This window comes from Sabethes cyaneus, chromosome 3 (assembly GCF_943734655.1).
Source record: "Sabethes cyaneus chromosome 3, idSabCyanKW18_F2, whole genome shotgun sequence".
NCBI classification, from domain to species: domain Eukaryota; kingdom Metazoa; phylum Arthropoda; class Insecta; order Diptera; family Culicidae; genus Sabethes; species Sabethes cyaneus.
In genome coordinates, this window is record NC_071355.1 from 164,115,158 (window position 1) to 164,142,357 (window position 27,200).

A 27,200-nucleotide genomic window follows, 5' to 3' on the forward strand; every position below is an offset into this window, starting at 1 on the left:
TTATAAGCCGAAGCGTGAAAACGCGTTACCACTTTAATTTGACCGTGTCGATCACTCGATCCTTCTGGCTAAAATTGAACGTCTTGGTGCATCAAAACATTTTACTGACTGGCTGAAATCTTACCTTATTGGTCGCTCGCTCTGTGTCAAATTAGGCAACATAGAATCAAATAGCTTCGTCAGCGTGTCTGGTGTTCCTCAAGGCAGTAACCTAGGACCGCTGCTGTCAATAGTGATTCTTTAATGACGTCTGTTTCATTATTCCGCCTGGTTTTAAACTAATTTATGCTGATGATCTAAAACTATTTCATGCTGTACAAACTATGACGGACTGCATTGAGCTGCAACGGATGCTGGATTCTTTTTCTAACTGGTGCTGGCGCAATTTACTGACTATTAGTGTGTCGAAATGCTTTGTGATTTCTTTTACACGTAAGAAAAATCCAATATTATGCGACTACACCATATCTGGAGAAACTCTTAAAAGAGTCTCAGTTGTCAAAGACTTAGGAGTATTTTTAGACTCAGAACTCTCCTTTAAGCACCATTATTCGCATATCATAGCACACGCTAATAAAAACCTCGGCTTTATCATGAGAATTTCCAGAGAATTCACTGACCCGTTCTGCTTGCGTTCTTTATACGTTTCTCTTGTCCGCTCCATTTTGGAGACCTCAGCTGTAATATGGAGTCCATATACTGAAATATGGACTAATCGAATTGAAGCAGTACAAGCTAGATTCATACGTTACGCCCTCAGGTCTCTGCCTTGGCGTGATTCAAACCAGTTGCCAGCCTATATTGACCGTTGTCAATTGCTAGGCATCGACACGCTGGTAAAGAGACGATGGATTTCTAAAGCTATTTTTGTTGGAAAAGTGTTGACTGGAGAAATAGATGCTCCAAATATCCTGTCCAAATTCAATTGAAATGTGCCTTCCAGAAATCTGAGAGAACGGGATTTTTTGCGCCTTGCATTCCACCGCACCGAGTACGGTCAAAACGAACCCGTTAGGGCGATGTGTGACGTTTTTAATACCACGTATGAATTATTTGACTTCAATATTTCAAGTGATACTTTTAAAAATAGACTTAAGCAATGTAATATGTTATTATCAAATTAGGATGTTTAAACTTAATCTTCAGTGTAATTTGCTTGATACTAATACTGTAGTTGTTTATAGTTTGTAGGTATGAATCATGAAATTGTAAAATTGTTAACTATAAACAGTGTCAAAATATGGTGGGGTTTTTACGCGCACTTGAGGGTCAACCTCGAGTGGGCTTTTCCCCACCCACAAATTTCATTGAGACCTATAAAGGTCAGATGAAAAATTTAAATAAACAAATTAAACAAATTAATGACGTCATTTCCAACCACCAATCACGAAGCGAGGATTTCTAGGTGGACAATGCTCCATTATATCCAATTTTTCAAAAGTGCGCGCTTCAAAATCAATAGTTTTCTTTATTGGAGTGGATGCGTAGTAGATTTTTCAATCGATTGGTACAAACATATTGAAAATCGATCTGGAAATCCCTAAGCTAATAGTGCTAAAACCTATCACTTTTTCGCATTTTTCGATTTTTTGGAATGACACCCTATCCCAAACCTTGCCGTAAGACGTAGTCCTACTGTTTTGCCGTAGGACTACGTCTTACGGCAAGGTTTGGGATAGGGTGTCATTCCAAAAAATCGAAAAATGCGAAAAAAGTTTGTATCACCCTAATGGTGAATTCACGGTCGCCTTAATAGTGCAAAAAGTTACGCTATATTTTATTTGTAAACTTCTCCAAGGACACTTTGCCTCAAAAATTACGTTATAGCAAACCACAGACAAACAGACGAGACACTCGCGTTAATTCCATCGTCCAATCAAAAACCACTCATTTCTCAAAAAAAGAATGTTTCGCAACATGGCCACACCACGGCGCGCGAGTGCTATCTCGAGTTTTCAGTATAAAACCATACAAATGTAAAAACCCTACAGCATTAAACCCTGCAAATGCAAGCTACTCCGCGACATGCATAACAGAGGGTGCCAGTGTGCAGGCAAAATGTGTAGGACGATGGTTTTTAAGGGGGCATAGTACTTTTTCAATTTAAAAAAACCGAAATTTTTTTTGATTATTTCGAAAGATTAACATTTTGACCATATGTGTTTCAAGTCATTTCGTTGAATTTCAAAAATTCGCAAAGTTACAGCTATTTATACCGCGCATGTCTGGAGCGATTACACAGCGTATAAAAACTTCAACGTCGTTTTTCTCGAAACCAGGTTTTGAAAGTCGGTACCATAAATATCTCAAGAACGACTCAAGTAATTCTCATGATTCTTTTTTTGTTTCAAAGCCAACAAAATTATCTAGTGTTTGACCCATCCTTTTTTGATATTACAATTTTTGTATTTTTCAGAAATGTTTAAAGTCAATTTTTTCGACTAAAAACCTTACTTTTATGTTTGAAAGTCCGCCATTTTGTTATGCGTTCGAATTTTAAAAAAAGGATGGGTCAAACACGAGATAATTTAATTTACTTTCATGTCGTTTTGGAATTTTTCAATTCGGATAAGCCCACCAGCTCCAATCCATGGTACCGCAAATCATGTTTTTTTCGAATGATCATGTTCAAGGAGCCGTAGGGGAGAGGGGAAGAAGTTCACATATGCAAACAGCATTGTAAATATTAGAATAAAGTGCAATGTTTAGAATGCAAAAAACCCGAATCGATTCGCTTTTCGCGTTATCGAGAAAAAAAAATTTGAAATAAGGCAAAAAATATGGTGTAAAAAGTACTATGCCCCCTTAAATGATTTTCTTCTATGTGTCATGTCAGTTCGTCAGTGAGCAAACTATTGTGATTTTGGTGGTTTTAAAAGGGTGATACAAATATTCGTTTATTTAAATGCTTTCAAGAAGGTATGGTGTCTTCAGCAAAGTTGTAGAATACGTTAAAATAAGAAGCTTTGTTAAATTTAGTAACTCTATCTCTTTCGTTTAACGAGCTATAAAAAATATATATAAAAAAACACATTTTTCAGCAAAGGCCAGCTACTAAAGACAATCTTCGTGACTGTCGCAGTTGCAGTTTTGAACCCAGTGCCCTTCTGGCATACAAAAAAACACACATTTTTCAATAGATTTTCCGGGTGCTTTCCTGGTGTTTGGAATTTGTTGTTGCTAATATTATTCCTACTGCAAACAGCTTCAGTAAGGGCCCAGCATATGTCTAAATTTTATCGTGCAGATCACTCCATAGCGAAGGTTACATTCCAAGTAGGTTTTCTGGACTACAATGTACAAAAAATATTTATAGGTTGTCCAACTATATTTGAAAATAGGAAGGATCAGGAATCACCAATAATGGTAACACGGCTCAAATCTGACCAGCAATATCACGGGAATAAATAGAGTGCTAATAGACAGATGTGACACAATTCTTCGAACGCTTTCTTGTGGCTTTTGGCAAAAGATGTTGATGCAGTCCAGAAATTCGCGCTGAAAGCCGCTAGGCTGTTCGTGAAATTATACGAATGGTATCCTATACTGGTGTCACCGCAGAGAGCGGTCACCCGAGCTAACACCATTCCCGAAGGGAGCTAATGTGCTAAAGCGATGTGACAAGCTAGAAACAAAGATTTTAGAAACTTTCGCGAATGTAACAGCCGCAAAACATTTTACATCTTTTGTAACCCATAAGGATTATTAGACCTTACTAGTTTTGGGTCTATTCGGAAGCTAAGCATACGTGGCTTTTGAGCATTCCCCGTAGTTAGATTCTGTTCTGTGATGCTACCCACAGTTGATCGTTAGTTCAAGTTTCAAAATTGTCTCAAGAGATAGTTGTCCTCCGTACCCAGAAAGTTATTCGCTACGGCTCACACGTTTGTCAACCAAGCTTGTTGGCAATCAAAATCGTCCTTGAGATCCCCTCGCTCCCGGAGCATAAGGCATCCACAACTAGAGGAAACTGGAGTAACCTAGGAGTTACAAAATTATTCAATAATCCTTTTGTTCAGGATTTAATACGAATGCGGGTTGATATATTGTAGTCAGTAGAGTATTAACTGAAGACGCAGTAAATACAAATAAAATAAATAAAGTGTAAGACTGAACATTATACGCCATTCAAAAGCTTTTAAAATGGGGTTATTTTTGGATCCCAGATTTAATTACTACGGATCAAAATCATTTACGAACGATGAAGACGCTGGGTGGTTTTGGAAAAACTATTGTGCGAAATTTCTATTTCAGGAATGTATCATTAGAATATAGGAGCGGTTTCGACAACTTAACACTTGCGGTTCTGTTTACTTCGATTAGGTGATGTCCTGAAAGTAAACCAATTTGTAAAAGGGTTGTTCGTGATCATCGTAAGGGTAGTCCGGTTACTAACGGGACTGGCTTCTTCACATAGTAAAATAAAACACTGGATGGTCTGACGGCAACGGTCTGATCGGTGGCGGCTAGTATAGATGCCATTTCCACAGATTTTTTCACACGCATAAATTTGGGACCCAATCATTTCCTCCGCAATATTTAATTTTTCTTTTTTTCTGTAATACATAGTTTATGAAGTACTTTAATTATCAGACACATTGGTAGAACCAGAACTCACAGGAACTGACATAATTGGTGGGTCCAAAATTTATGCGTGTGAAAAATCTGTGATTCTGGCATCTATTGCTACTAGTGCACTGATGCTGATTGCTATTTATTGATCGGCTTTTATACACTTGTAGTAAATAGATTTATTCCATGTTCGGAATAATAGTCTTTGTGCATCGCGTTCGGTTGAACAATACAATAGAAACTTACTGCGAGGGAATATTACAATGCGGCTTATTTAAATCCATCTCTTTTCCGCGATCAGTTTTATCATATGATCATTGAACCAAGACGAACTTGATGCCTCGAAAGTAAACCGGTAAAGAAAAGAGCTGAACCGTCCCTTTTCTTTAACTCGGTTGTATAGATTAATTACGAGAATTTATTAGAAACTGAAGTCTTGTATGATATGTGATTAGATATTTGGTATACAAGTTATATCTTCAATAGTTCCATTAACGCCAAATATGTAGTATTGTTATATATGTGTTCAGTTCTTTTTCGCATCTAAAAATAAGTTCCTTCTCATCATAAAACAGACGCTGCAACACCGAAAGCAACCATTTCCTGTCATAACACCGTTCCGGAAACGACCGGAAGTATATCTCACTTGATCGAATTCACCCCTCGTAAAAGAGTACATCTCTTCTGTCGCTTAGCGATTCGTCATTCTGTTCCACTCAATACAACGCCAACGGTTCCCTCCGACGGATTCTTATATTCACTTGCTAGTAAACCGAAAAAAGATTGGCGCCAGCATGGTGCGGCGTCGTCAGAAAAGAACTTTTGCCAGCCAGTATTGTCGATGACTTCTCCTCACGGCTCCATCCGGTTACCATCTCCCTATGTTTTGCCGCGTACATTCAGACTCAAATCAAGGACATTACTGGCATCAATAGAACGGCATCGGATCGGTATTATATTTTGGGGACTAGCCAGAGCTTTGCCGTGAATAAAAATTATCATCTTTTGTACCGGCATTACCCCGCAATAAATGCTTCCAGCATGTCTGACTATATCATAAAATTTCATATTTTTTGCTGTTTCACTTTCGTCACCCTTGCCTGCCCGTCGGACAGTAGGTATCATCGGCTTTCGATAGAGGATTTTCCCATTGTGCACGGTAGGTTCATTATTATCATTTTCATATATTCATTAGTTTTTTAGGTTGCCGGAATTGATAAACCGATAGGCTGAAATGTTGCACGTGCTCACGGACGGAGAAATTGGGGGGCTTGGCGACAGTCGAGTAAAAGGAAGTTCCCTATTTAGCTTTTTCCGCTGCGATGATTATCGATTTTGATGATAATAATAATAATACAGAATTTCTAAATTAACGGAAACGGGTAAATTGCTGACAAGTTCTTGTTCTATTATTTCTGTTAGTTTTAGTCACAGGAAAATGTAAGGGTGACAACTAAAATTTTGGAATTTAACTAGTAAATCTATAGAGTATTCAATAAGATAATTGGCTTAGGTGTCCATTTAGATCTCTTATCATGCTTTACGTCTCAATCCTGAATCATGTGTATCAAAACTCATTACACCGGAACCCCTTTGAACCTTTTCGTTAATAACCGCCAACTTAGACACGTGTTACGAAATGAAATCACGTCCAGCCTTTACTCACCCCGTTCTCGAACTGCAGCTTGGCCATTCCCATGTTGCATCGCATGCCAAAGGAAATGATGAACCCCAGACAGGTCATCAGGGCGACCGTGTAGCGAGTCGTTTTGATACAGGGGCATTCCGCTCGGACGTACTTATCGATGTGACGCAACGGTGGACGTTCGATTTCCTCAAACGAAACCGGCGAATCACCACCGCCGTCGTCTGCCGGCACGTAGGTGGGCCCTTCGCCGAGTCCAGCTCCGCCCATCTGATCGTAGCCGTGTTTCGGCGGCATCTGAAACTTTTCGAATCCGATCCTGGAGAAAAAAAAACAAGAAAAATGAGGTTGATTAGAAAATAAATTTAGTTTCTAATCGTTTACTTTAATGGACAAATCGTGAATCAATTGGTAAAACACAGAGAACCGACATCTAAACATCGTTGAAGGAAAATCGTTTCTTTAAGTGTATTCAATCTGCAGTAAACTGTGTGCCTACGAACGGCGTTGATATCTTATTGTTTGACTTCTTCTCCGACCGACAGTCAAGCCAAACCCGTGGCCAAAAGCGAAAGTAAATGGAAAAATGAAATTAAATGAAAAAGCCCACTTAATGTCATTTCCTTGCACACAAATTGCTTTGCATTTCCATTCCGAGTCGGGTCAGGTTTTCCACCTTACTGCTCCCGAGGTTCTCGATTCAGTATTCATACAGTCCCAACCATGGAACGAGAAACGCTCAAGTGTTTTCCAGCCTCTTCGGCCAGATAGACGAAACCGCCGCGTCAGTCTTTGTGCAAGCTTCACACTTTCGCGCGAATCTTGAATCCCCCAGTCGGTGAAAGCCTAAGCAGCTCCTGTTCATGCTTTAAGAAAGTAGGAAATATGAATACATGTCATCGCAACCGCGCGCGAGCGTTTTACGTTCCGGCTCCCGTCGTGAAGATGAATGGTATCGCTTATGACAACGGCTTGGTTTTCCAGGGACAGAATGAACGGTTAGTTGCCGCAACGGGTGGCATTACTTCCCGTTCCGTTTCGATGTTCGCCTTCTCCCTATGTACCTAACAGAACAAATGGAAATGAACAAGTGCTCGACAAGACAATGTAATGTAATTGATAATTTGTCTACCGGAAAATTGCAACCGAAGGAGTGGCTTTCTACAACGTCAGTTTCGATAAATTATTTCTCTTCAGCACCCAACCAGCCCGTATACGAGTTGTCGGTCAGACGTCGTTTGACCCGCAGTCGTTGATTGAGAGGTGTGGAAATTGTTCGAATATGCTGGATCGTATGATATGCAATGAGCAGTTTAAATGATAACCCGTTATGCATAATGAGTGTTAAGCATACGGATACTAGCCAAACGAAAGCCGACCGAATGGACGCTGGGCCGATTGGAGACTAGGCCGAATATAAGCGAGGCCCAATACAGACGGTGTCCACGTTAAAATGCAACACACTCAAATTGCTCTATGTTTTTAACCGTAATCCAACGGTTTATTTTGAAATTTTGAATGGAGAAAGTTCAACGTAGATTATTAAAGCTGTGTGAGTTTTTTCATCAGCAGCGTAAAAATCTGAAAAATAGCGTCGAAAGAACAGATCGTTTGCGAGAAAATTCTGCATGAGTACATTGAAAATAAAAATCTATCACATCGTGTCATCGGTAATAAATTAGGCTTTATACTCAAAGAACCTCTACTCTCGAGTATACACGGCTTAGTTTTTTTGGGAAAATTTTTCATTACTTTCCCCTACCGTTCCACCATCAATTGTAGAACCATCGTTTCAAAAAAATATTAATATTAATTCCTGACCGCATTTCAAGGTCAAAGACTAAAACACGAGTTTGGTCAATTTCATAGGAACGGAGCCTTTCTCCGAAAACCTGCGCTGAGAATCGCGGCTAACACGCTGACAGACAGCAGTCGTCCTGACAGTAAAAGCAAGTTAGATTAAAACTTCTCGGTCGATGGTCTCTACAGTAGACGGAGGAAGAGGCACAATTTGTGTCTAAAAACTACAAGGTATACAGCCCTAAGGGTTGTACGAAAGTGTGACGTAGGACTATATCAGATCATTAGATCAAAGACTAATGTAAACTGCATTTCTGGCATATGTATGCTTATACGAATCTGTAAGTGCCACTGTTTAAGTGAATGTTTAAAAGAGAAGAGCGAAATATTCAGATTCAATTCTTCATTGAATGCAATGGTGGCGTGGATGAAGGTTCATAGGTGCAACGCCTGCAACCATTGAGACATACCGTGAACGTACCATATTCTGCACAGTTAAGACATTTTTATGATTCTTCCGCTATTCTAAGTATACTAGATTTAAATTAACAACGTGGATAGCAGCAACGTGTAGTGCTACGGTCTATAATATCTGGTAAAAAATATGGGAATTATTAGTCGACCAACAATTGAGTATATTTTTCGTTTTGTAAACTTATCCACGGTGCCTAATTCTGCGCACTTTATTGCCCATGTTCCTAATTCTGCGCATGTTTGCTCCTAATTCTGCGCATCCAAAAAATACCAATAAATACTTCTGCTATGCTGTTTATGTCTTTATACGCTGAAAGCACACCAAGAAATCCGGCATTAGCCATTACCATGATTAAATCCATGATCCGGCTTTCTTGTGCTTTCCGGGTGGCAAAGGAATATTATTATCATTTTGATTGCCTCATTTTAAATATTTTATTCTCGATGAAGTGAAAGGCGAATTTTATTCGGGTTTCCTGCATACTGAACATTACACTTTAGACTAATACTAAAAGTTGGGTTTTAATATAGAAACCACTTCCTCACTCTCTGACAGCCCCATGAGGTTGGACACTAAAAAAAATGGAAGACATGGTTTAATGAATTGGCGCTCGAAGGTTCGGACCCCGAGGCACAGCACAGGATTTCAATCAATGCAAGTTAAAGATTCTACTTGAATTTTCATGCCTCTGTACCTCAGCCATTTGGGTGAGGTTCTGTATTCTTTCGCACTTTCTTCGTAGAATCCATTACTGCGCAGAATTTGGAACATGAATAAAAAATCTGTGCCTAAATCTGCGCATTATTGCATCACATTTTTCTAAAGAAAGCAATGCATGCAATCACTCTTTTTGTCTAAAACATGACTAAAACTAATTATTCTTTCAAATTGTGCAGGGTAATTTGATCATTGCAAAGAATTTCGATCATAAATTTGTTAAGTTTCTAGAAGTACAATCTTAGCGTTGGTGCTAACGACGATGTTTTCTGCCATATAAAGTACTTTCAGTTTCACGTTAAATTATTTCGCTCTCAAATATTATGGTCCGTTTGTGAATAATGGCGTAATATTCAACAGACATTTATAAAAAATAGTGCAATGATCAAAATTATGCACAATGTTAAAAAATGCTTATATAAAGAAAAATGCGCAGAATTAGGAGCTGCACAGAATTCGGAGCGGTCACGGTATATATTTCTTTTAAAAACCACTTGTGTGCATCATAAAGGTTGAAATAGCAATGATTATGCGTAGCTTGACATGTTTCAATAATCCTTTAACTCACTTGTGGCCTTTAAAAGGGTCATTGGTTACAAATAATATTAAAGCCAAAGCACGTTCATCGTAAATATGACATGCCATTCGAATGTCCTTCTCTTTTGACATGAATGGCAACAGGCACGTAAGTTAGCGGCATCAATTCACTGTCTATTGGTCCAAGAAGGTTTTACTAGTTTACTTTCACAGCTTATCGCTTGTTACATAGCAAAAAATATGGCATATACGCAAAAATTTCTGTTTTATTTGTATAAGAGTCCCTATCACCCTACCACAGAGGTGAGGGATCTCAACCATCATAAAATAAATTCATGCATCCAAAAACCCCCACATGTCAAATCTAGTTCCATTTGCATGATTAGTTCTCGAGTTACGAGGAAATTTGTATTTCATTTGTATAGGAGCCGCCCCCCTGTTGAAATACGAATGGGTCTCTGTACACCATAGACAAAATTCTTCCAAATGCCAAATTTGGTTCCATTTGCTTGATTGCTTCTAGAGTTATGAGGAAATTGGTATTTCATTTATATGGAAGTCCCCCTCTAAGAAGGGGCAGGGGTCTCAGTATACCATAGAAAAAATTCCTGGCATCTAAAACCTCCACATGCCAAATTTGGTTCCATTTGCTTGATTAGTTATCGAGTTTTGAAGAAATTTGTGTTTCATTTGTATAGGAGCCCCCCTCTTACGCCTTCCTTAAAATTTCTCTCCTACCCCTCCATAAAATTGCTGGTCATTTTATCTATCAAACGACTCATAAATTGTTAAGTTTCGATCAGTAGTTTAGTAGATATTGGCATTTGAAATCTTTCATTCAAACGTTACACTTCTATTTTCGTTTTTACAAAGTTTTACAGTCCCGGTATAGTAAACAAAGACGTAGTCCTACGTCAAAATAACCCAACCCACATACGACATTAATAAGGGGGGTTGCGTAGTCTCCTTTTTTCCAGCGCCTCTATGGTTCAAAGGTACACGGGTACCAGCGAACCACACGCCTTGGCGGGTGTTGAGGGTTCGAATCCGGTTATAATCTCAGATTACAGCTTGGTTCAACTCATGCACCTTCCAGCATTGGACAAAAGGTAGGAGTCAAAATGACTACTTGTCAAGCATAGCTACCAATACCCCCCCCCCCTTCCTTTCCGCTCTTCCCCTCCTTCACCAAAAATTTTCATTTCTTTCCCCTACCGTCTCTTCATCAATTGTAGAACCATCGTTTCAAAAAAATATTATATTTCGTGCTAGAAGCGTTAACTCAACTCGTGCACTCATTTTTCGAGTTTTTCAGGCTGCAGAGCCCACAGACAATTGATTTTATAAAAAAAATTTACCTCATATCCTACAATTTATTTTTTGGCCCCTCGATTTTTCAAGCCAATTTCAAAGGGGGGTGACAAAAACTTTGAAAATGATTTGCAATGGCCTAAAAGAGGTTTTTTTGACAAAGAAAAGCGCATCTAAAATAACACGCCATGCGAGGCCATTGCATTTTCGCATCTTTATTTCTTAAAAAAAAAGTAGTTCAAAAACAAAAAGGGTCACATATCTAGTTTTTGATATCATATGTAAACAACTAGCTTGCCATTGAAAGTATATTGAAAAAATAGAAAACATTTTAAATGTTTTAAGTGATTTTAAGAGTTATAAAATAAAATATGCAAAAAATATTTTTGCAATCACAAAAAAAATTGAACACCAGTTTATTGTTTTTTTTTCTGAAAAGCTCATAAAATACCTTTTATTTGGTAATAAAATCATTCAAATCGGTTCAATGGTTGAAAAGATGAACATTTTTAAGGAAAGAAAGATGTTAACTATAGTTTCTAGCGGAGACGGGGTGTGTCCGTTAGCGTAACGGTATAGAAAAATCTCACAAATGATCAATATGAAATGTTAAAAATATGCGTTACAAACTAAATGGAAGTTACTTTGCGTATTTGACTTCAGCGTTATTATACCCATTCTGTGTATAATTACATACCACAGATGCTAAATAGTGGGCTATAATATACAAAGAAATATTCTCTGTTATGCATAAATTCATGAAAACTTCCAAATTTACATGCCGCATGGTTGAAATGGCAATTTAAAAAAGAGGTAGATAAAACCGGGGCAAAATGGTAGACAAAATAGGGGGTTCCTAAAATCGGGTGTAGATTAAACCAGGTGTAGATATAGGGTAAATGATTTTGAAATGGACCTAATCGAATTCTGATCTTGAATGGACCTATTTTTAAATAAGAATTTTAGGATATAATTATCAAGTCTTTGTACTGTATTTAGCTTTTATGTTTATCGTTAATCATTTCTGAACGTAAATATACTAAAATTAAATTAAAATTATAGCCAAAACTACTTTATTGCCGCGTATTTAAAAGTAGCTGTTTTTCAGTGTTTTGGCAGTCACCATAGAGTATTTTCAAACTGTTACTACCCGGAACCCTTCTGGTTTGAAATAAAACAATACTCTTAAAATGATGCTAAAATATGTGTAATTTCAATTTAGGTATTTAAAAGTTCAGTAAAACCAGTAAAATCTTCAAATTCCTTAAAAATGTTAACCCCCTTTTTTGATCTTGAATGGACCTAGTATTGATTTTAGAATGGACCTAGTTTTGCGCTCCGAGACATCACTGGCGGTAGCTATCATTGCCTACCACTAACGAACTCGTCGTTGTATATTCATTGAAAATGCTGGTTGTCACTATAGTATCTCCGTTTATAATTAATCTATAAGCACGGGATATTGAAAGTAGGCTTGATTTATAGCCTAAATAAAAACTTAATTATATTGATAAAACTAACTATCACTCATCCTTTTTCGTAGTTGCTTCATAGTGTTTGTACATTGTACCCTCTAGTTTTGAAACTACAAAGTCTTCCTAATTAGTTAGCTAACATATGTCATTTTATGCTTAAAATAATATAAACTTAATTTGTACAAAATCAGTATTGTACTAAAATTTTAACCATCATTGATTAAAAGATAAGATGGATCAAAAGATAAGAGGGATACTAACTGCCTTCTGTTAAGGGGGCATAGTACCTTTTCAATTTTTTAAAACCTAAATTTTTTTATTGATTATTTCGAAAGATTAACATTTTGACCATATGTGTTTGAAGTCGTTTGCATGAATTCCAAATATTGACAAAGTTACAGCTAATTGTACCGCGCATGTCTGGAGTGATTAAACAACGAGTAAAAACTTCAACGTCGTTTTTCTCGAAACCAGGTTTTGAAAGTCGGTACCATAAATATCTCAAAAACGGCTCAAGCAATTCTTATGATTCTTTTTTTTTGTTTGAAAGCCAACAAAATTATCTAGTGTTTGACCCATCCTTTTCTTGATATTGTAATTTTTGTATTTTTTAGAAATGTTTAAAGTCAATTTTTTCGCTTAAAAACCATACTTTTATGTATCAATGTCCGCCATTTTGTTATGTGTTCGGATTCTAGAAAAGGATGGATCAAAAACGAGATAATTAAATGTTCTTTCATGTCGTTTTGGAATTTTTCAATTCGGATAAGCCCCCAGCGCCAATCCATGGTACCGCAATTCATGGTTTTTTTGAACGACTATCTTCATGGAGCCGTAGGGGCAAGGTTCCCTTGTGAAAATAAAATTGCAAATATTAGTATAAAATGCAATATTTCGAATGCAAAAAACCCGATTCAATTTGCCTTTCGCGTTATCGAGAAAGAATATTTGAAATTAGGCAAAAAATATGGTGTAAAATGTATTATGTCCCTTAAAAAAGAGCTATTTTTGCGTCATTGGCATTTAGCACAAAACCTGTTACACTTAAATTTTTCAATTGGATTTTACGTATTTGTTTTAGCACGAAGCAAAAGTGTAATCTATATAATCTATATAAGTAATCTATATAAGTAGAGTAAAATTTTCCCAATTTGTTCGCCTTATGTAAAAAAAATCCCAAATTATGCTAAACGGGACAATTCTTGTATCATTAAAAGTAATGCCCAGAAGAATGAAACAAATTATTTGAGAATACAATTCTGAAGATTTATATATAGGAAACTCTAATATTGGAACTTCGTATTGAGTTACGAAGCTAATATTCCAAACTCTATTTAAAGTGGATATCCCTGCTTCTACGGGCAACATCGTAAAAATGGTTGGAATCAAATTTTTGTTTCATGGACAAATAACGTCCTGTATTTTCCATATAAATACAGCAAAAAGTTTTGCTGTAAGTTTAAGTTTTGACAAAACTCAGATGAGAAATAGTTTACACACGTTAATCAAGCATATATCAAGGTTTAAAACACCTTTAGCGCGCTGACCGAAAACCCTAAGGCCAATAAAATTCAACCGGATCTTGTAGTCACAAAATCAGACTCGTCTGAGTAAAAAGAAGCAGCCACTTCTGATGGTTAAGAACGTCAACTTCCTCACCCTCGTGAAACTTTGTGATGCCCAACCGTCCTACGAAAGTATCCGGTTTGGCAATAAAATCATCTGTGCGTCAATAGAGGATTTAGAAATTAGGTAAAGGCCTGGATAATGATATGGTGCAAAAAATATAAAATTTAGATCAATATCTGGACCATTTTCGAACTGGATACAGGGATACCTCGATATAAGACAGCCTCGTTATAGAACAATCTCGATATAAGACAATTCGATATAAGACAATTTTTGTCTTATATCGAAACAAATCCCTTTGACATAGCTGGTAACGACACCAGAGCTGATTTTCCATTCTGAAATCGGCGCCATGAAGATGATCATTATTTCAAAATAACCCCAAAAATAGTAAAAAACTAATAGTTCAATCAATAATAAATAGTTCAAAAACCGTAAACACATAACACAGAGCAAAACTGGCGACTGCTAATGCAATTTTTTTATTGAAAAATTCATGTTTCGATATAAGACAATTTCGATATAAGACAAGTTTTAGAAATTATAAATTGTCTTATATCGAGGTATGCCTGTATGCCTAAAAAATAATATTGTAATTGATAATTTTCTAAATAGTTTAGTTAAAATAATTATGAGGCTCAGAATAAAGTAAAATTAGGCCATTACAAATATTCTATAAAGTTTTTGTCCTTCCGGTGTTGGGCCACTGAAGGGGGGGGAACAAAGTAAATTTTTTAATCGAGCAAAAAACATGGGTTTTAAGCATTTTTATTTCAAGTTTAAGCGTGAAAACCAAATCTGTTCTTGCTTTTAATATATACGTTATTATTTTCCATGCAAAAATGTACGAAAAGAAGACAAAAACGAGAGAATTTTTTTGGACGATTTTCGGAAACTCCGAATTCGAATTTCCATTTCTGTTTCGTGCTAGAAGAGTTAAGTACACTCATTTTTCGAGTTTTTCAGTCTGTAGAGCACACGGACAATTGATTTTATACTCATAGCCTACAAATTTTTTTTAGCCCCCCGATTTTTCAAGCCAATTTCCAAAGGCCCCCCCTCCCTTTGACAAAAACTTAAAAAATATTTTGCAAAGACCTTATATTCCGCCGATAAGTAAGCAGGGTGACTTCACATCACCTTTTGATCGATTGACAGATAGATTAAAAATCAGTTTAGTAAAATATTCAAAATCATGCAACCCGTCTAACGTTGTACTACGTCATCCGTGGTCGCATCTTATACACAACCCCTCTGATTTTTTTCTTGGGGGATGTAAAGTTTTCTTTAAGCACCTCTCCCCTCTGACTTGTGACAAAATTAATACCTCCTTGTCCACCGAAATTGAGTGACCCTGAGATCTAAAATATTCAATTGTACCAGATAGAAAATAGGAAGGTTCACCTATTTTCTATCTGGTACAGTTCTTCATCGACTATCATTTAAAATTAAAACCTAGTATCTAACCTTACCTTCAAACCTAGTAGAATTACCAAGTCTAATTTTTTCAAGCACCATTTACAGTATGCTTTCGAATTTGACAACAAATGCGTGTCGCCTATGTTGCCAAAATCGAAACCGTGGTAAAATCTAGAGCATTTTTTAACTGAAAAAATTGCATATAAATGTGTCAAAAATTGAATAATTATCACTAATTACCGAATTTTTCACGAATGCAACGGTTTTATATTCAAAATGTTCGACAAGGGCTGTCGCAAACCTTTAGATACTGTGCAGTAAGACGTAGTCCTACGTCAGTAAAAGTCTGACCTTTCGAAATATGTAGGCACTAAATAAAAACTCGAACCCCACTGTACTTAATAAACTACGTTTAATACAAGTTATATTACATATTTTTAATGAATGGTTTAAATTTTTGAAACTAATAGGCGACATAATTTTTTATGACGTAGAAATCGTTTCAACCATATCTGAACAACAGGTAATAATAAATTCCCAATATACAAATGTCATACACAGATACATACACAACGCATATCAAGTCACTGAAACATTGTTCAGTACATAAAAACAAGACCCTCGGCGACTGTGACTGATTTCAAATTTTTCAACCGACTTTCATACCTTTCTAACAGAGTATAAGAAAGGTAAAAGCTGTTCAACCTTGTGTCCTATTAATAAATAACAGTAGCATAGTTGTACTATTAAAAAAAAATCTTTGTTATTATTTTGTTCATTTACATGGAAGAAACTATGACAATCCAAATTTAGGTCCATTTCAAAATCAAAAATAGGTCCAATTCAAGATCATGTTGGGTCCATTCAAGATCAAAAAAAGGCTTTGGCAAAAAACGATATATTTAATAAAAGTTTCGTCAATTATACATTTTTAACGTACTGATAATGTAGAAAAAAGGTGGTACTTTCCAACAAATAGTAACATCACCACATATTATTTATAAATGACGAGTAAATTGAGCAGGAGTGCGAGTGGTGGTGTTAAAAAGCGCTAAATAGGTCCATTCAAGATCAATTACCCTAATCGAAATACCACTGTATTAATGCCTGACCGCATTTCAAGGTCAAATACTAAAACACGAGTTTGGTCACGTTTGTAAAGTTTCATCAAGTAAGAAATAAGAAGAAGTAAGAAGAAGTAAGAAGTAAGAAGTAAGAAGTAAGAAGTAAGAAGTAAGAAGTAAGAAGTAAGAAGTAAGAAGTAAGAAGTAAGAAGTAAGAAGTAAGAAGTAAGAAGTAAGAAGTAAGAAGTAAGAAGTAAGAAGTAAGAAGTAAGAAGTAAGAAGTAAGAAGTAAGAAGTAAGAAGTAAGAAGTAAGAAGTAAGAAGTAAGAAGTAAGAAGTAAAAAGTAAATAGTAAAAAATAAAGAGTACAATGGACTAAATAAAAGTAAAATGTGAAAACAAAAAGGAAAATGTAAGAAGTAAGAAGTCAAGCGTTACGAAGACTAAGAAAACAAATATGAAGTGACTTATGCAAATGACTAAACCTAGACAAATGTGATTTCTGCAAAGGGGGCTGAAATATTTGTTATGAACACAATTCTACGTAGCGGCTTTCCTATGCAGTTTCAGCAAGAAATTACTCTTACTCTTTTGTAGATGCTGACTAGGACTACTATTGTTTGATTGGTTTCACAATCGCATATATTGTGGCATCCTCAAGAACGGCGGCTGGTTTCATTAAGTGACTGAATCAAATTTCATCGTCATGAATGGAATGGATTTTATCGTGTACGACGACCAATCGAAGATTTCGCTTCGATTCACGTGACCGTGACGTGTTTTGGACTACAACGGTGTGGTGTTTGTAACCAACATGTGACTATTTCTAGCAGTTTGGTCAAAGAAGAATTTCAAAGAAGAAGGATTTCACAAAAAGGTATTAAGTATGTAAATGTAAAGAGATGTAAAAGTCAATATGTCTGAATACCGCTGTCATAAAATTGATCTTTTTTCCCAAAAGAAACTATTTTCAGCTGGAATCCAATATCTTCGTGAGTTCAAACCTGAAATAACTGACAACAAATTCCACTAAAACCTGTATTCGCATGCCTAGAAACCATACCAATTGTCACAATATTCAAGAAATTATTGTCAATGAACTACTGCCATAAAGTGAAAGAAATCATATCAGAAAACCGATACAGGAACCGTCAAAGGAAGCCAAAGGAAAGAAAAACAGCAATCAAATGAATTGGCAGGATTGATTTCCCTTCGACCTTTCCAAACCCGCATTTCCCGCTGCGGCCCGGAGCATACAGGGAACACTTATCACAGCCCTCACCAAGTACGAATGATTCTGTTTATTTATTTTTTCTGCCTGCCTCCCGATATACAGTTACCTTTCTCAAATCGGTCTAGAGCCTGTCAGCGAAGAGATTTCAGCTCGTTCCACCTAAGTAATCCACCCTTCGCCGCGGCGAACACCGTGAACAATCCGATACGCAGAGGGAGCAATCTTCAAGGGTTTTGTACAAACATGTTGCACCTCTCCTGCGGCGGCAGCCCACCGAATAAACACAATATCCTTCTAATACCCAAGGATTTGAAAGGTCGACAGGGAATCCCCCACGCACGCTACTGCTTTCGTCATCATCAAGTAGTGATGGTTTATTTTTATGGATTGCGATTTTATTTCGATGGATTTCGCACAAAGAACTCGAGCTTTATACGCTGATGACATCATTTAAAGTCATTTTTCCAACTGTAATTCTTTGGTCGACAACGAAAGGGTTGTTCTCAAGTCGCTTTCCCTGTCGCTGGAAAGTGATTTATACGTGCCTTTTTCTGGTAACACCCGAAATTGGAACAAATCCATCCGTCTGCTAACGTTGAAATTCAATTCGCACCCTTCTCCGAGGGATTTTCCTACCAGGCACCGAAGAACGTGTTTTGAAGGAAAACGCGGAATTCAAATTACGGCAATTTTTCTACAGAAATCTTAGAACAAATCTGTCTTCGATGGCGCACGCTGGGAGAAGGGGAGTTTTGGAGGAACAACGAAAAAAAAATCGGAGTCATAAAAAGCGATATCGAGTTTCGATAGCATTGTGGATATTTTATTTTCGCGTTTTTGTTCAGAAGAATGTTCATGAACTCTTCAGAATTGTTCGTTAAAGTTATTGGTTATTGATTATTTATCAAGTTAGAAATCAGTTCTGACAATGGCTAGATACTCAAATGTTTTTGAATTTGCAAGAAAAATTAAATTATTGAGAAGAAAATAATTTACTACCATCCATAGTACACGTTATTTTAGCTTTTGTTTTTCGATAAAAATTGTGACCGTCCTGATGGTTCAACCAATGCCTGGACGTACTGCTAGGTGGCTACACACGGTTATGTTTCTTTTGTTATTTTCAATGCTGTGATTGTTAGGAGCTCTCGATGAAAATTGAATTGTACGGTTTTGAGTCTGATTGAAGGCAAGCTAGAGAAAGTAAAACGAAACGTGCCTGGAACGACATTCTGCGTATTTATATTATAACCGAGAAATTTGTTTCCGATACCAAAATACAAATAAATGACGAATGGATCGCATTAGTCAAACTTTCGCATGTCGACGTGGAGATACGAGTTTTATACCCTTCCCGCTCTTCTAAGTCAATCATCATTAGTTCAAAAGTCGTACAAACTCCTATCGCAATCAATCAAATGACAGAAACTCTGAGTCATCACGAATTAGTGCACAATCTCTCATTTGTCCTCATCGATAAAATTCATTCGGGAAAATTGGCACACACTGACTGTCTCCTTCACCAGTCTTAATCCTCTTGTCCTCTTGGCCATGATCTCAGCCAGATTACGAACGAAACTATTTGAGCTCGCTTAACCAAAAATTCTCTTTCCGCATTCCAACTATATTGTTCTACGACGGTCGGTGGGCCACCCACAGCTCTATTAGTATTAGCTCAAAACAAAACAGCGAGAAAATGCTGAAAGCGGATATCGGCAAACAGTATTATTAATGCCGAAAAGTAACTTAATTATGTTTGCTGTACGAGGGAAGAACAAAGCGAACGTAAAGAACTTTGGTTTTGCTGTCCTCATCGCAGGATTTATCGCTTCTTACGCCGGATGAATTATGCCGCCCGCTTCAGCTGCTGGTTAGGAGGGGTGGGAGTTTGTCCTGCTGAGGGGCGATCTAGTTATAGCCTGAACGAGATGAATGTCGAAAATCCGAGACTGGTTGTGTTGATGGCGGAGAAAGATGCTTCGGGTTTGTCACCCACTAATGCGAATTTAGTAACGAACTGCATTGTTCGAAGGGGAATTGCCATATCAAATCTAGGCCGCTGACTGTCTTTACTGAAACAGGATTTGAAGATATTTATTGGATGGCATTTATCATTTCAATTATGTCATATAGCATAAAAACAAGCTTGTGGTTACCGTGTTTATAATTATCTAAGAGCGTTTGTTGAATTTTTTTTAATCAAATATTCATAATGTAAGATGAGTCTGCACAAAATTCATTATTTTGAGTTCTTTTAAAATACTTGAGTAACACACCTTAAAGTTATTGATTGCTATAAATTTTAATGTTTAACAAAATATTGCTTAAAGTTAATATTTCCTAAAGAAAATTGGGTTAATAATAATTGTTTTCTTTTTTGTATGGGCTTATCACTTTGACCACAACATTATTGATCTATTGTAATGTTGCCCGGGTGTATGCTGTATTCTGCACTGCATTTCTGTGCTTTATCGTTATTGAGTAAACGATAAGCTTATATTTTTTTTATGCGTGCTTATGTGTTGAGGGTTTTACCCATGCTTCGATGCATGTCCTACTATACCAAACCTGTTTCGCCTCGTTATAGTTAGCACTGGTGAGTCCTCCTGAGGTTCAAAACCATTTCCTCATTAGGTGCTCATACCAGTATACTAACTATAAGAAGCGTCTTCGGAATAATGTAGAACTCAGCATGAAGGAAGGGTGATGAGGGGCCAGAGAATAAACCCATGCTAAAGTCACTTTCACATCGAATGGCCTGATTCTACTAAGATTCGAACCCATGACCATTCGCTTGTCAAAGCAGACTCGGTAACCTTGCGGCTACAGAGCCCCCCAATAATTGGGTTACAGCAAAATTAAATATAGGTTTCCAAATTATGTACAGCTGCCGATGGGGTCCAAAATGGGTTGGTTACCCTACGGTAAGTGCATGTATGTCATCCGTAAGCAAAGTTACTGTCTCAAGTCCGTAGAGGACTACCGGTCTGATTAGCGTTTTGTACACCGTCAGCTTTGTGCAGCGTTGTATGCTCCTTGATGGAAGCATCTTGTGGAGGGATAGATAGGCTCGACTTCCAGCTTGAACGCATCGTTGAATCTCCTTATTCGTATTATTGTCGGCGGTGATCAGGGATATACGAATTCATCAACCACTTCCGATTCATCGCCGTCAATAGTCACTGTCCGTGGGATGCATTTTTTGTTTTGTCTGGTGCCACTTTCTGCCTTATATTTGGTTTTCGAAACAATGATTTGTAACACCCTGCTAGCCTCCATTTTTAGTCCGACGTAGATTGCCTACGCCGTCCCAAGTTTTGTTTTCTAGTACTGATGGCGAGGTCGTCTGCGAAGGCTAGGAGTTGGCTACTCTTGCTGAAGATCGTTCCTCTCGTATCGATCCCCGCCCACCGGATCACACCTTCTATAGCAATGCTGAATAACAAACAGGACAGTCAATCCCCTTGTCGCAATCCTGTGTGCAATTCAAAAGGATTCGAGAGTGTCCCCGAAACACGCACGTAGCACATCACTCACTCCAGGGTAGCTTTGATCAACCGCATCAGTTTGCCCGGAAAACCGTACTCGTGCATTATCTGTCACAGCTGTTCGCGCTCGACTGTATCGTATGCTGCCCTGAAATCTACGAAAATATAACGCGTGGGCACGTTGTACTCCCAACATTTCTGGGGGCTTTGTCGGAAAGTAAAAATTTGATCTGTAGTAGAATTGTACTGTGCGCCGGGTACAAATGCAAAGACGGACACTTTACTGGTAGAGAAAGCTTCACAAAGGAAAATAGTGTGAGGCTAACCAGCTTCGCTGCAGCCAGAGGAATGGCTATCTACACTACTTATTTTGCACAACGGAGCATTCGAAAACAAAAACTGGAGAGGCCTACCATCAGATCGAGCACGTTCTGGATGATAACCGGAAGACGACTGGCCATGGCAACTCAGTAGCTCGTGAGAACTTGTCATCATTAAACCAGCGGCACACGTAATCAGTGAGTGTCGTTGGTTTAATGATGCGAGTTTTTGAGTGACATGGTCAGTCTCTCAATTCAGTACTCTAGGTCCTTCCAAACGTTGACTCGGATCACTATTCCGTAGCAAGAGAGATTAACGCCCGATTGTCTAACATATTCAAATCGAAACCAACGAGGAAGATACAACTGAATATTCAGCGGTTATCAGTGGATAAAGTTAGAGAACGGAGATGCGAGACTGGCCATGTCACTCAAAAACCCGCATCATTAAACTAACGACACTCACTGATTACGTGAAACTTGTGCCGCTGGTTTAATAATGCGAGTTATTGAATGATATTAGATCAGCTATGGCAGATTATGCACTACTACGGATTTCCGGATAAACTAACACGATTGGTCAAGGCGACGATGGATCGAGTAATGTGTGTTGTTCGAGTATCAGGGGCAGTCTCGAGTCCCTTTGAATCACGAAGAGGGTTATGGCAAGGTGACGGGCTTTCATGTTTGCTGTTCAACATCGCTTTGGAGGGTGTGATAAGAAGAGCGGGGATAGACACGAGTGGCACGATATTCACGAAGTCCATCCAGCTTCTTGGTTTCGCTGACGACGTTTACATCATTACACGTACCTTTGAGAGGATGGCGGAAACGTACATCGGACAGAAGGCTGAAGCCAAACTGATTGGACTTGTCATTAATGTATCGAAAACAAAATACATGAAAGGAAGAGGTTCCAGAGAAGTGAATGCTGCCCTCCCTCCCCGGATTCATTGAGACGGTGATGAAATCGAGGTGGTAGAAGAGTTCGTGTATCTGGGCTCACTAGTTACCGTAGACAACGACACCAGCTGAAAAATACAAAGACGCATTATGGCAGGAAAGCGTGGCTACTTTGGACTCCGTAGGACGCTGCGATCGAACAAAATTCGCCACCGCCGTTACAATCTACAAGACGCTGATTAGAGCGGTAGTCCTTTACGGCCATGAGGCATGGACTATGCTCGTGGAGGACCAACGCGCTCTTAGTGTTTTCGAACGGAAGGTGTTGCGCACCATCTAGGGCGGAGTGCAGACGGAAGACGGAACGTGGAGGAGGCGAACGAGCCATGAATTCCATCCGCTGGTTAGAGACCCACCCTTCGCTCACACCGTGAAAATCGGTCGCCTGCGATGGGCTGGGCACGTCGTGAGGATGTCGGACGTCAGCCCGGTTAAAAAAGTTCTCAATAATGATCCGACTGGAACGAGACGGCGGGGCGCGCAGCGAGCAAAATGGATCGATCAAGTGGAAGGCAACCTGCGGACCTATGTGGCTGGCGAATTGCGGCTATGGACCGAGTGGAATGGAGACGACTTCTTCGTACAGCAGAGGAAACTGCGGCCTGGAGCTGATTAAGCAAGTAAGTATTGAATGGTATGACCAATCTCTCATTTCAGTTCTCTAGATAAAGTTGCTGCAGATTACTCACGGGAAATTGATGAGTAGATCGGTGCACAACTTGGAACGAACCTGAACGAGTACATCTACGATGCGGTCAGTATCACAGCGCGAAATTTGTTGGGTACTACTGCTGCAGCCATTTCTAGCAAGTGTATCGAAGCAGGGTGCAAACGAGTGATTGACGAGAAAGTTCGAGCCAGAACGCACATGTTGGTTGCCACTGTGACACACCAGAGCAGAGAGAGATACCGAGATGCTAAAGCTGCCGAAAAGAGACGTTACCGTCGTAATAAACTCCAGCACTGGAACTACGTTCTTGTGGAAGTAGAGAACGGCTTTGAGCGGCACGATACGAGAAGCTTCTTTAAAACGATCAACGGAATCAGAAACCGGACCGTGTCAACTCCTGTTATGTGCAACTAAAAAGAGGGGTACCTGATATTCGAAAGAACGGAGGTGGCCAGGCGTTTTAAAACACATTTCGATGTACTATTGATCGGTGAACAAGATGGATCTGTCAACAGAAACCTGGTTTTCCAACAAAACTGATGAAACTGAAAACAAAGCGTCAGAATAGCGGGTGAGACATCGGATTTGTTTGTGACGTTGGATGCTTTGATTCAAGGTGACGGGCTATCGAATTTGCTGTTCTACATTGCACTGGAAGGTGCAACTCGAAGAGCAGGCCTGCAAAGAAGTGGTACCACCATCTCGAAAACTCACATGTTCCTAGGATTCGCGAACGACATCGATATCATCGGTGTTAACCGTAGAGCTGTGGAAAACGCGCACACGCATCTTAAGGATCTACCAAAACATAGTATATAGTGGTCGGCCGAGAGCGAGAGCTTCTACAGATTACGTAGCCAGCTGCGGTTCCGTAGCCTACAACTCCTGAATCTTGCGCTCTATAAGTTGCTAACTCTTTCGGTGGTACTCTACGGCCTCAAACGTCATACAACCAAAAACAAAGCTATGGATATGAACGTATTTGAAATTTGACTCTTTCCTATTGACAGGCTTTGCAGCCAATTACAGTATAGGACAATTACGGAGCAACGATCTTACTAGCTCTAGCAACACCGCCCAGCCGAGATTTGAACATACTACGGCTGGCTTATTAGACCACAATAGTACCCCGAAGCTAACTGAGCAGTTATATCATACAACCAAGTAAACCAGAGCACTTATCAATAGGTTATGGGCTATTCTTCGCTGCGAATTGAATCTCTGATTCGAAATGACTACAAGTTCGGCACGTAAAGTTTCGGAAGCTCATGGTTTTTCAAGTCTACTACGGACGAAAGAGCTGGTCCAGTTGGAAGTTTGCCGTCAACACCTACCTTAAACTCCAAGACCTCTTAGAGGCTGTCAAACACAAGAAAAGGAACGACGAAGTTTTCAAGGATGTCGGAAAGCAAGTGCGAAGATAATTCTTTTATTGGATCCGATGAAATACGATCATGTTGAAGCAGCAACGACACCTAAACAAGTCTGGAACAACTTAGAGAAAGCGTTGAATGCTCCGGGCTTACTAGGTGAGTTGGACATTTCTGGCATTAGTTTTCAGTAGGTAAAGGGTTCATTAGGCGACCTTTTGAAAACTAAAGCCAGATTTGCGGAAGCTGATGAAAACAAACCTAGAAAACGTCGTTTGTCGATGTCGGAACATGTCAATGAGGTAATTGTGCCGGTTCAACAACTGAACGGGATCGGTTTCAAGATATCGAAAGAATGGATTGAGTACAGATGAGTACAGGTCAATCCTTATGGCTTTAAAAAATTGGAACACCGGTGACTGGAGATGCCATTAAGACCAAGCTACTGCAGAAGATGCAGATATTTTAGTCGGATGCGGCTCTGTTTCCAGAAGGGAAGCTTGAAGTATTCAACCGAAGGGTCCAAAATGCAGGAAATTTGGACACATCTCCAAAGAGTACAGAAGTACCAGAGAACAAACGATATATGCCGTATTACCGCCGATCGAGTCAAACAGCTATACCGACTGGTTTCTCGGCACTAAATACAACAGATGGACTGGTTGATGGCATACAGCTGAGTTAGAAAGCTAATGATGGAAAAGGTTATACATACCCATTTTTCCAGGTCATCCAAAAAGGGTTCCCGTGTCTCGAAGCTATTGGAAACATATTGTACATTCAGACATCTGTGGTCCGATAAAAGCAAAATCAACAGGAGAAAGCAGATTTTATATCGTGTTTGTGGATGATAAGTTAAGACGGATGCTAGTGTATGATTAAAGTCGGAGGACGAAGTTCTGGATACGTTCGGGAAGTTCCGTGTTATGTCGGAGCGACAGACTGGACACATGGTGATGATCATTTGAACCGATAACGGTCTGGAATATACCAACCAGAACATCTCGGAATACCTTGCGAAGTTTGGCATCCGACCGCATCAAACCACCAACTCAAGAGCTACACTTCTGTACAAAATGCACGAACTGAGAGACTGCGAGATGTACGCTTTTCGAACCGAAACCTTTCAGGGCACTAGCTGCATCGACAGCAGTGTATCTTCTGAATCGCTCATCAACTCGAGGTCATGATTTCAAACCGGACGAACTTCCGAGCGGAAAGAAACCAGACTCATCGCACGTTAGGATCTCCGGAAGGCAAGCAATGGTACATGTTCCAAAACCAAAACGGCGCAAATGGAAGACAAAATCTGAATATTACATTCTAGTTAGATTCCCATCGAGACAAAAAAAAGTATCCGATTATTTGATCTGAAGAGCAGGAAGCTTATCAAGTGGGGACAACTGGTGGTCGTTAATTGCAAGCTGATCGAGAAGACAATCGTACGCGTACGATGAGGAGTATGTGTCCTTATCACCTGAGGTAATGGATGAGACCAGGGGGGCAGCTAATGCAATACCGATTATTCCTTTAAGTGACTTCGAGGATGACGATTTCAAGGAAGCAACAGCAACATTTGCAGCAGTTTGTCAAATACCGTGACTGATTTGGCTGAGCTCCCTTCGCGCCGAGTTGCATATCATCCTGGGCTAGTAGCGTTGAGGCGAAGTGGTCGGGAGCAAAATTTCCCAAGCAAGAATATGCGATTTATTATTACGACCAAATGCTTGCCTTGTTCTTACTCTTCACAGAAACCTCAACTTGATGTTACGCAAACTGCGCAATCCGATTGTGGACGCAGTTCAATGGAATCGCGACTCAACTTCAGATTAAAGATGTGGGTGTCGGCATTTCAAACGATCCTCTCACGCCACAATAAGGCATGTCGCTTCCCGATGCCAAAAAATGGAAGGTAACCATGCAGTAAGAGTACGATGCGTTAATCAGCAATGGTACCTGCATCCTGGTGGAACTCCCAAAAGGCAGGAAGGCGGTACGAAGAAAATGGGTGTTCAAGACCAAGCACCATTCGAACAGAAATGGAAATTGATATAAAGCGAGGTTGGTGAAGGTTTTTCACAACGAAAGGGGGATCAACGAGATTATGACGAAACGTACTCTCCCGTTGTTTGCGATATCTTCTCGTGTTGACAACAAGATACGAACGAATCCAGCAAATAGACGCCGTAACTGTCGTTCTTCAAGGAATCTTCGAGAAGGAAATCCAAATGGAGCAGTCCACGATGTTCAAAGTCCGTACTTCGTAAACAAGGCATTATACGGACTCAAGCTGTCGAGTCGAGTGTAGAACAACAAACTGGACACAATAAGGATGGCAGCGACGAAGTTCTTGAATGCAGTGATGCGGATTGGACAGCTAATTTGGACTCTTCAAGCTACAGTATTCCTGTATGTGACAGCCAACGATCGCTTCATCCACATGTGAAGTTAAAAATTGGCATTACCTCCAGAATTTCAAGAAGCCCCCTGGTGGAACTTTTATGTCCTGTC

At 39.1% G+C, this 27,200-nt stretch overlaps 1 protein-coding gene across 1 annotated transcript in view; it reads right to left on the minus strand.

Moving 5' to 3' along the window:
* Positions 1–27,200, minus strand: part of LOC128742516 (vesicular glutamate transporter 1) — a 115,035-nt gene that overhangs the window by 18,058 nt on the left and 69,777 nt on the right. Inside the window, exon 2 of the mRNA XM_053838909.1 lies at positions 6,239–6,536. Within this exon, the coding sequence (XP_053694884.1) occupies positions 6,239–6,536 (298 nt within the window). The remainder of the gene's footprint in view (positions 1–6,238; positions 6,537–27,200) is intronic.